This window comes from Nilaparvata lugens, unplaced genomic scaffold (genome assembly GCF_014356525.2).
Source record: "Nilaparvata lugens isolate BPH unplaced genomic scaffold, ASM1435652v1 scaffold7279, whole genome shotgun sequence".
Classification (NCBI taxonomy): domain Eukaryota; kingdom Metazoa; phylum Arthropoda; class Insecta; order Hemiptera; family Delphacidae; genus Nilaparvata; species Nilaparvata lugens.
In genome coordinates this window covers 1-12,075 of record NW_024093028.1, presented here as the reverse complement: position 1 = coordinate 12,075, position 12,075 = coordinate 1, and the positions used below count along the sequence as shown (strand labels likewise).

The 12,075-nt window shown below is 33.3% G+C and overlaps 1 protein-coding gene across 1 annotated transcript; it reads right to left on the bottom strand.

Moving 5' to 3' along the window:
- Positions 1-288: 288 nt before the first annotated feature.
- LOC120356615 (RNA-binding protein 1-like) lies at positions 289-11,524 on the bottom strand (the record flags this gene model as incomplete). Its single annotated transcript, XM_039445571.1, is given in 5 exon segments — positions 289-442; positions 2,957-3,062; positions 10,046-10,144; positions 11,301-11,367; positions 11,370-11,524. Coding segments are annotated over 4 exon segments (421 nt in total), but the record flags the coding sequence as incomplete, so codon positions are not given.
- Between the last annotated feature and the right edge of the window lie 551 nt (positions 11,525-12,075).

The window sequence follows — 12,075 nt, the reverse complement described above, 5'->3', positions numbered from 1 at the left end:
ATTTTTTAAACCTTCATTAAAATAACACTTACTGGTGCTTAAACAGTCTTTATTAATTATATATAAACTAAAAGCAGTTGTAGCTTATAGACTTAGCCTACTGATAAGTTAGCAAATAAACTGAATAATCACTAGGTTAAAACAGTGCCGATCAAGTTTTAATCTACAAGCTTGATACACAGCAGAATACATTATAGGGATTTCATTAGAAACACATATGTATTGTGTTCAATACTTTATGACGAAACTTTTCTACTGAAACATCAATCTAATTCATTATAATAATAGCTTATATTGGGAATAGTTCACTTTGTTCAATAAACTTCTAATTAAGATGGATACCGTACTCCAAATAAATACAAAATTCAGAGTAAATGCTCACACATAATAAAAATCTTCTTGCTTCATCACCACACGTACTCAATAATGCAGATGTATCGTCCTGCAACAAAATACAAAACTAATAGTAATATTCGTACATTAAAATATGGTAATCAACTAAATCGAAGGGCTAATTAATCAACTAGAGAATATGACACATCAATATTTTACTTAATTAGGTACAAGACAAGCAATTGTCCATATTTCTTTGCTCAGCTTCTCTTCTGAAGTATTTTATGACATTAATGAAAAGTAATTCTTTGTAGAAATCTGTAACTTTTCCTAAAGAAGTCTTGCAAACTACAATAATACAGTAATTGTATATTTTGATCAAATTCAGTTGTTCATTGATAAAGAATTCCAACATACAATAATATTATGTAACTAGCGTCAGGCTCGCTCGCTCGCCATATCCGTCTAGCCAGGGGCTCCGCCCCCTGGACCACCGACTGGATCGTCCAAAAATGAGATCAGCGGGCTCGCTTCGCTCACCTGCATGTAGAATTCAGCGGAACCTCTGTACCGATTTGAACGTATTATGTCAATTGATCTCGAAAACACCTGTTACTATATCGGCGTATCTTTGGCGAACAAAATAATTCTTCCACCTCAGCTAAACCTGTGTACTGAATTATTTTAAATATATTCCATCAATTATTGAAAAAGGTGAAGAAACGCAGAAAAGCTGAGAAAACGCTAATTTTGGGCGTATCTTTGGCGTTATTTCAAATTCCTTCTAACACAACATTATTGCACCCAGCTGAGCTTCTGTAGTAAATTTGAACATTTTCTGTTTATTTGTTCTCGATAAAGCTGAGAAAACGCTAAAAACGCAGATTTTGGCGTATCTTTGGAAATTTTCCAAATCCGTCTTATTGGCGCCTCTAAAGGGCCAACTGAACATACTACCAAATTGAACGTTTTGGTCCGGTAGATTTTTAGTTCTGCGAGTGAGTGAGTGAGTCAGTCAGTGAGTGAGTGCCATTTCGCTTATATAATATAGATAAAGATGAATAACATAGGCTATGAGGAGAATTTGACAATGGAAATTACTGGCTGCATTTTACTATAATACTCAACCAAATATGAATGAATATGTGCTGAAAGTAGTAAATAGTTTTTAGGTTTAGTAGGTTTTTAGCCAAGCACCTGTATTTACTGAGTCTGCATTTGTGACATAAAAATGGAAAGATAATATACAAACCCTTGAAATAGAGACAGAACATTTTTTCAAATGAATAACGAACCAATATAATTACAAGAGAGAATTTTAATAGTTTATTACAACTCTGGAGTAGTACTATAAAAAGAATGAGTAAAGGCCGGTCCAGACGTTCAAACTTATCGGCCGATCAATAAATCAAAACCTAAATCGCATAGATGGAAATGAATGAGGCTTTTTTGTGATTATGATACTTGGTGCCGGTTGTAAAAGAGCCGGTTAAATTTTTACCGTGATTAATTCCACGAGAACCAATCAGAGAAGCCGTCTTATCAAAAAGGCCTTCTTTGATTGGTTCTCGTGAAATTAATCACGGTAAAAATTTAACCGGCTTTTGTGCAACCGGGCCTTAGAAAATCAGATACTACCAAATCTTGTACTACAACCATTCACACATTATCTAGATTTGAACTGAATCTGAATCCGAATCTGAAGGAAGAGGAACTGAGAAATATTGATAGTGATTCAAGATTCGGATTTTAAAGACTAGGAATCACAATAAATTAAAAACTCCTCTCTAATTTCCAAGTTTTGGCGAATAAAATTTGATATAGGTTGTAATCAGATAATATGTTTGAGCGTCTACACCAACCTTTAAACCAGATAATAAATTATCAATACTTCAAAATTGAGTAAATTAGCACGTGAAATTAAGTAATAGCATAAGAAGATATCCCATGATATATTTCGTTTATGTCCAAATTCCAAGTTTTGGTTATCTCAAGCCGATTACTGTCGATACTGTCTATTATTACGGTTTTGGGGGGTGAGAGCGTAAGGTATGAGAAACTACCAGCGTCACATAGCTTCACGAAAAAACTACTATTGTGTGGTCGACGTTATAATAGCAGTGTAGAAAGATAGGAGAAAAACGTTGCCTTGTCAATGCCTTCTATAGACAGTAGCTGATTGAAGTTTTGATGTAATATAAAGGGTCATTTTCGTTTAAAATAAAATTATATTTTATTACGAATAAAATTATATTTTGCAATAATGACATTAAGGAATTTTCATAATTAAGATGAAATATTTTTTAATTAATTATTATTTCTACTTGTTAGAAGACGATCTGGCAACAGAGGAAATAGCACCATCTGCTATCTTAGTATCTTTATATGTTTCTAATCTCTTCTAGTCTCATATCTTCTAATGTCTGCTATCTTTTTGCTTTTTGTCTATCTTGTCTATATGTTGGACAAGGACAGCAATACCATTACTAATCAAATACTGCCATTATAACGTGGAACTCTCTATAGGACGGCTTGAGTTGACATTATTTGAATTTGGAACATAAACGCCCTATACCATGGAATATCTTTTCTCTATGGTTAATAGTAGTTAGTAATTACTTACATAAAATTATCGGCGGTCCCTGGAATAGGATCTGGACCTGCGCACAGGGCTGCGAGACCTCGAGCGACTCATCGAAGACCGACGGCGAGCATACGGCGAGCGCGACCTACAATTGCAAGCAAAACCCGTCAGCAGGATGTAACCACATCAACAACACCCTAATCGCCATATCTAATGGAAAACCTTCTCAATCATTATGCCACCAAAATTCAAAATTAACTCTGTACATGGTAAATCTAATGAATAGGTGGATTTAATTAGAAAGACTTGCTTACATCGGAGTTTTGGTACGTGAAATGTTAGTTTAGGATAAATAACAAAAAATTAAAAAATATACACCGAAACACAAACTGTTTTTGGATTGAATCGTCTCACATATCATGCAGATATCTCTGATCAAGATGGTATGCAAATGAAACACCTATGTTTGATTTTGTATATTAATAAAATCATTCATTTCCACAACACAAATTAATTAAGAAACATGGGATAATTTGATGAAGTTTGACTTACAGGTTAGAAGTACTGTTTCCTTGGGGAAAAATGCTCACAAATAAAAAAAAGTATTGGGCTATTTGAATGTTATACTTTTCCAAAACAACAAATGAGATTGAAATCAACAAACTAAATAATAGTTGTAAGTTACCGGTACTATTTAATTTTACAAGCAGGTCAACTTTGCAGTGAATTTAGCCAAATTTTCACGAAAAATAATAATTGAAAACTAAGAATTTTCTATGAAGTTCACAACACCTTCGTATGATAATGATGACTAAAATTATTTTGAATACATGAGCATTAACAAGATAAAAGTACTGTACCTTGTAATGCAAAATTAATAACGTTTCAATAAAATTGTGAACAGTCTATGAACATGAGAAGGACAGAAACAAGTTGCAAAAATCACGTGCATGCACACACAAGCACTCAGAATTAGTATCTTCAGGCATTGTGTTTAAATAAAAAATTAATTATACTTGAATACTGGGAAGACATTCCAGGTCAATTCATAAATTCATAAGATGCGCTCAACAAAATCTTCATCAAAAGGAAACAGGTAACTGAACTTCAGTACAAGAGTTCCTCATTAAATAGGTCTAAACGGGATCTGATCTGGCCATTTCAGAAATATCTTTCGAGAACAAAATAAAAGAAAATTCAATTTATCGTTTATTATTCATTTCGTCTTGATAGAGTATCAAAATCTGTCCAAAAGCTTCAGTTTGTCGCTTTCCAAGTATATTGGGAAACAAAGCTGATTTATATTGCACGAATTTACCATCATAATCATTATTATTTAAGGCTGTACAAAGGCTTAAAATAAACTTTCTAGCCTACTGGTGATATTTTTCAAAGATTTTCGATTTGTATACTATCAAGATAACAAAATGAAAAAGTTTTCTCAGGAAAACATTTTTTCCGATCATTACTTTTTGAGATTGAGCGCCTAAAGTTTAAATTTTTGGGACAGAACATTTCAAGTTCGGTAAGAGATAAATAAATGAGATTTAGAGGATAGATTCTTCTTGGTATTGTTGATCCAATAAAACAAAAAATTTCCTGAAAATATCAATTTTTGAGAAAGTTATTCAATTTACCGAAAATAACTCAACTAGAAGTTATTTTTGGTCATTTTTAGTAAATTGAATAACTTTCTCAAAAATTGATATTGTCTGGAAATTTTTGTTTTATTAGATCAACAATACCATGAAGAATCTATCCTCTAAATCTCATTGATTTATCTCTTATCGAACTTGAATGTTCTGTTCCAAAAATTTAAACTTTAGGCGCTCAATCTCAAAAAGTAATGATCGGAAAAAAATGTTTTCCTGAGAAAACTTTTTCATTTTGATAGCTTGATAGTATACAAATCGAAAAACTTTAAAAAATATCACCAGTAGAAATTTTATTTTTAAACTTTGCACAGCCTTAAACGATTTATCAACTGAATTGTAATTTACTCTACGAGACATATTTTAGAGCAGATAACCGCAAGATATAAGCAAGACTTTCAAAACTAACTTAAATCCAAAACCATAAAGCAGTTTATTCTACTGGTACATGTAACATTTTACACCAACCTTCTTAAAATGTAATACAAAAATCAAAAACAAAATAAATCAGTCAGCATGAATATGTAGCGTTAATTTGATACCTTGTTCACTACAATCAAAAGAGCTAATGTGATATTTTTAATTTGGTTCAACACAAACCACTCAAAACCAATTGGCGAATTTTGTACCACTATTTCAATAACTTGTTGCCTTTAAACGAAACGAAGTAATCTAATTTATGTTTTGGTTTCAACGCAAACCACTCAAAATCAAAAGGCGAACTGGTTACTGTATTTTTAGATACCTTGCTGGCTACAATCAAACGATTGATGTACTTTGGCTAATCGCTCATCATGACTGTATAGAAATGAAGAGACTGGAAATACCTAATTTACAAAGTGGTGGAGCGATGGTTGTTGGTTGTGTTGGTTGTATGATGGGCGAGCGCTTAGACGGGCGGGCGGACGGGCGGTAGTTGGTTGACATGATAGTGGCTTGGTGCAACAACCTTGTGATGGTTGGTTGGTTGATTGGTGGTTTTCAATTGGGGTGTTAAGAGAGTTTAGAGTTGTGCACTTCAGGGCGGCTGATAAAGAAGATTAAGTAGAAGAAGAGCAAGTAGAAGAAGAAGCCCGACGAAGGATGGCGGTGGATGTGGTGATGGTGGTAGTAGGAGTAGTAGTTGTTGTAGAAGTTGTTTTTCAAGTAGTTTTGCTGAGCAAGCAGATTCAAGTTCGCTCCTGCAATGGTGCAAATGTTACGGTTATTCAAAGCGTCATTTCAGCTAGGTCTGCGTTTTTCTACTTTCTTTCGTTAAATGCCATCAACCTAACTAAAAATTGTTCAAAAACTAATTCAAAACAAAGCTGAGATTCTTCATTATAAATTGTAAACAGAGAACCGTCTTCACTCTCTCCTACTTTCAAATTGAAACACATTATGCCGGTTACATTATAACCGTGATTAATTCCACGAGAACCGTCAGAGAAGCCGTCTTTTTAAAAACACCTTCTATGATTGGTTCTCATGAACTTAATCACGATTAAAAATTTAACCGGCTTTTGTGCAACCAGGCCATATTACTTTATAATTATTATTTCAAATATTCAATGAAAGCTTAATAAATAGAGAAGCCGTCTTTTCAAAAACACCTTCTCTGATTGGTTCTCGTGAACTCAATCACGATTAAAAATTAACCGGCTTTTGTGCAACCGGGCCATATTACTTTATAATTATTATTTCAAATATCCAATGAAAGCTATATAAATAGAACTAAGGACTTTTACTACTGTAAATATTGACCGAAGAACTAAATCGGAAATCTGAGAAGGATATTTGAAGAATGAAACAGTCCAAAAATTACGCCCAGACCGGGAATCGAACCCGGTACCTCTCCGTTGCCGGCGGAGCGTTTCATACACATTTTCTACACAATCGTTTTTCAAAAAACTGTGACTTCTTCATAGATTGATATTTTATAAATCAAAGTTTCAGAAACAATATCAAGAATACAAACTGTTTTTATGTTCAAAAATCTTTGAAACAAAACAATCTTCGTTTCTTTCTACCTTGAAACTAGGGCCAGTGAACAGGTACCAAGCTATTCAGTGAACAGGCAAGTTCTGATACCAAAAGTACATTCATTACAAAGCTGATTCAGGGTGCCCACTGAATCAGGCTCAGAAAATTCCTGTACATTCAACGTTTTTCCCGGTTTTCACCGCCGGTTAAAACAAATGATTAAATTCTAATCCTGATATCCATTATAAAATATTACTATTTTAAGCTTTGCATTTCAACAAAAATAATAAAATTGAAAATACTAGTGTGCATTATGTATGATTTATTCTTCCTCATTATTTTCATCAAGAGTTTAATGAAAATAGAATATAAATCTCAAGAGATTGATGAAACACTCATTGATGATCTAAGATTTTGAGATTACGGAAGCTAAATGAGGAAGCACTTGAAACTTGTAACTCCAGTCAAATTCAAAGTATGAATAGATCCGTTAAATAAATACTTCCTGAAGCATATTGCATCTTCAACTACAATACTTTATTACCTAATTGGTAATCATCTGGTTGGTCTTTCATGATATTCAACAACTGACAAAAAATATTGCTGGAAAATTAATGAAGAATCTCAGCTTTTCAATTTGGCCAGAATTAATGAGAAATAAATTGCCATCTAGAATAAAAACAACTTCATGAACGTCATCACAAATTATTGTAGATAGTTACATGATAAACGATAAATTTTTATGGAGAAAATTCACCACCATCTTCTACTCAAGACTAAAATGATGAATGTATAATGTTGGTTTTGAAAAAAATATCAATATTTCAATTAATCTCGTCACTTAATTTCAAAATATTGTCTTTTAAGAAAGTTGCCCAATGTGATTAAAAACCGCTTCAGCCTTCTAAAATACCCAATTACGATACTACTTTTTCTTCGAATAAGTTTTAGGTTTTACTGTACTGCGATTTGATTAAAGTTAAACTCCAGTTTGATTAAAGTTGATCACTAAGGCTGGTCACACACCGATTAGTCAAGACAAGACTAGTCACGTTTAATCACAATACTTCACATAGTTGCTTATGGAGTCATGTCGAATTGCAATGACTAATCAGTGTGAGTTGCGTCATGAGCAACAATGTGAAATATTGTGACTAAACGTGACTATTCTTGTCTTTAGTAATCGGTGTGTGACCAGCCTTAGGCTAGTCATGACAAGACTAGTCACGTTTAGTCACAATACTACACATAGTTGACATGAATGAATAATCAATGTGAGTTGCGTCATAAGCAACAATGTGAAGTAATGTGACTAAACGTGTCTGATCATGTCTTGTCTAGACTAAATGGTGTGCGCTTAGCCTTACTCTTGTGAATGATTTATGAATAAACCAAATCACAACCCTCAATAATTCCAAGATCAATACACCCTCCTAAAAGGAAATAATATCAAGAGAGCTTTGTGAATGAAAATTTCAACGTATTGTTCAACATTAAAAATAAAAATCAACAAAAGGAATAAAGATGATGAGATTATAAGCAGAATAAACATGACAAGTCCTGAAAATAAATCAACGTTAAATTAAAATAAATCATCATTAACTACTTTCTAGAGCCTACTTGAAACCAGACTGTCAGATCATTTTTCAGTGAACAGTAATAAGAGAATATGCATGCAATATATAAGTTAATTTTCCTGTTCATTAAGAGAGACCCAAAAATCGCGCGCATAATTATTAGAGCAATGTAAATGTGACAAAATAGATTTGTAAAAAGATTGAATTTGTGATTTTGTTTGAACATGCCACCGGACAACAGTCAGTCACCTTAACACTGATTTGATTCTTCAGTTTGATTTTTTCCCATCCCTCCCCCCCCCCCAATTTTTATTGCAATCTAGTCTAAAGAGACTAATGACATAGCCACCTCTAATACAAGGCCGCGGCCTACGATATTGCAACGTCGCAGTGTAAGCCTACAATCTAATACATGATTGGTGAAAAAGATCAGCTGGTATTTTTTTAAATCTTTTTCAACAATCATGTATTAGATTCTAGGCCTACACTGCGACGTTGCAATATCGTAGGCCGCGGTCTTGTATTACAGGTGGCTATGCTAATGAGCAATTCTTTCCTAATATAATAATGGGTTAATATTAACAAGATAGGTGTTCTCCTCACGGTATTTAGATGTAAACGGTAGGGTCATGAAATGTGTGCGCAGGCCAGCAGCTGATTGCGTCATCGCCCACCAACGAGGTTTCAAACCTATAACAATTTATGAAACTTATTAATTAGAAACAGATGATTGATATAAAATACGTCAGCTACACCGAAATTTAGCACAAACATGCGCGTGACACCTACCGTCTTCATCATACCGTGTTCTCATCACAGGACTACTAACTTACTTCTAGCAACTAACTTGAAATTGAGTTTGATCTGATGAAGAAAATGTCTGCAGATGAAGAAAACTCGCCACAAGTTTCAAGTTATGGTGGCCACTAACGACAGACAAATGTGTTGAAAATGTTCGTCACACATGTTGTGTCATCAGCAAAAACATTTTTTGAGATTAAGTTTTTGTTTTTTGTTCTCCGCTGCTCTGAGGTTAAATTATTCATTATTATTATGTGTAATTTTCCAGTGGTTTATCCATTGTTATTGGTTGTCAATTCTATTTTAGAAGCTGCTGTCAAATAGATTCTTCATGTACGAAGCATTTCGCGTGAATGTCTTTTCGTTCGAAGACAAGTAAGTCCGTTCACACAAGTTAGACTCACTTGTCCTTTCGTTAGTGGTCAACCGTAAACCCGTTACAATGATTAGAAATCGGTTTCAATGTCAATGAGCTACTTACACGTTGCGAGACTTTTGTATAGCTCTGTATTATAATCATCACTTTGCATTCTATCCATTGATATTATAAAATGGTACAGTTTTCACTATTATCATATCTAATGAAAACTGAAGTGATAAATACAAAAACACGAATCAGATAAGAACTTTCCATAATCAACACTATTCAGATCACATTTCATAAACTTCTACCAATTTATTCTATACGCTACATGAATTCAATATTTTGTCAAGAATGTGTTACCAATTTAAATACTTGCGTGCATCTAATATTATAATATTGGATGTAAAAGTGAAGTATTTTAAAAATATACTATTGCAATATTAACAATGCACATTTAGTTATGTTGGGTTTTCCATTCTCGCCTAAATATGTTAACAAAAATAATTAGTATACACATATAAAATTACGTACCTAACGTTTCACAACGACTCATCAAGTATATATGAAAATTTGATATTTTAAAATTATGTGATGAGATATTATATATCCCATATAAAAAATGTATTTTTTGTGATAACTCAAAAAAGATCAAATTTTATGAAATAGCATGGGAGGAAGAATTCAGTATCTTGAATAGTATGCTAATGCTCTACTGAATGACTCATAAAGGCTGGATATAGGTGAAATAACAAAAAATGATTGTCGAACATACCTTCTGATTGGACTCCTTCTGGCCCCCCTTCCCCCACCACCTCCGCTCCGACGTCTGCCAGTTGACATTTCCACAACAATACGTGTGCCACAGCAACGTCTGAAATTAAATTAAGATTCATTGATAATCATTTAATCAAATCTCAATGATTGAAGAAACAAAATAAGATACAAAAATGTAATGCTCCACTTGCTTTTTAAAACTAGAATAAATTTTTATATTTTTATAGAAAGGAGAAATCACTATAAGTACTTAGTAGAAAGAAAGTCAGATTACATGAACTGTTTTGAACTATGGCATTTAATAAAATCACATGCGTTTTATAGCTTCCCTATCCTGGAAGATTTAAAAAGATTTGCTCAATTGAGTAACTTTTAAATAGCTTTTATGATCAGAATAGGATTTATGAATCCAACAATCAGAAGACTTCGTTAATTACAATAAAGAATCAATAATTCATTTTGAATAGGAATATGGAGGGACCGAGCTTAGCTCTGAGAACAAAAGCTTAAAAAAATCGTTACGAAAGAAGAAAATTAAAATATTATATATTGCTTACAAAAAGGTTCTATCTAATCACAGTGGATTGAGATTAATTCCTAGATTACAAAAATTTCTTTCACAAAGGCCCGGTTGCACAAAAGCCGGTTAAATTTTAATCCTTATTAATTTCACATGAACCAAATCAGAGAAAAACCATTTCAAAAAGATGACTCTCTGATTGGTTCTACTGTAATAGGATTAAAATTTAACTGGCATTTGTGCAACCGGCACTAAGTAGGCACCTGATAGAAGATTACAAAGTCAACAGCTGAGTCAAAATTTGTCTCAGTCCCACACACAGCACTCGCTCACTCACTTCCATTATCGACAGACGACGAAATTATCAGATGTTTTTCAAAGGATGAATAATAATTATCTTTTTAATGTCCTTCAGCAAGTTTTCCCAGGGATGACTCAGTGCAATCGAATTTTTATATTATAAAATTACTATGTTCTGAATTTCGTAAGAATCGTTAGAGCCGTTTTCGAGATCCGGTGACATACAAAACAGATATTGCTCGTTTAATAGTATAGGATTACTCATCTTTAAAAAAAATGCCCTTTAGAAAACTAGCCTAATTAATCTTCTACAGATAAAAGTTTTATGCAACTTTCCAATGCAGACCTAAATCTTATAAAAGATAGTCTATAAAATTATTAGTTGTTCAATTTAAAAAAGAAAGTTAATTTATAATTAATGCTCTCGACTTACGTTCCATCGAGTCCCCTGACGGCGTCCTCGGCATCTCTGGGGTCTTCGAACTCGACAAATGCGAAACCGGAGGATTTCTGGCTACCCATACATTTCTTAGTGGTCCATACTTCGTGAAAACATCCTCCAACTCATGTTTGGATGCATTGTTGCCCAAGTTACCCACGTAAACTTTGCAGGACGGGTCCCATTCACGGGACGGCTCATGTCTGGAAATTGAAGAACTCAATTCATTTCAAGATGTTCATTTGATTCATTTCAAGGCTCTAGCAAAAAAATATCAAGTTACAGTACTGACTACTAGTAATTAGTAGTGTATCAATGACCTACCCTACTAGTTTTTTATGCAAGAGAATAAATGTAATCAACACAATTCTTGAAGCAAAATAAAGAAGTTCTGTATTAATACAAATGTATAAGTTTTTCGTGCAACTAAGCTTTGGACTCTATTGTAGTATTTAAAGACTTTAGCATTAGCCCCAATTGAGATTCCAAATATGTCACATTACCAAATATAGAGTATTTTTTTGAGACACATGAGTTAAGTCTTCAAAGCAGTGAAGACTGCAGTATAATCATGAAGTATTTTGACTGCAGAATAATATAAGGCGTCTAGTCTGCGGTTGTGGTTATATAAATGGCAATTGTTATTTAAATTACTGCATAGTACAATGCTATAAACATACAATTAATTATAGGATGACTACTAAAAGCATTAGTGATCAAAAAAACATGGCGATACTCGATAGCTGAGACGAAATAACTCATGTTTACA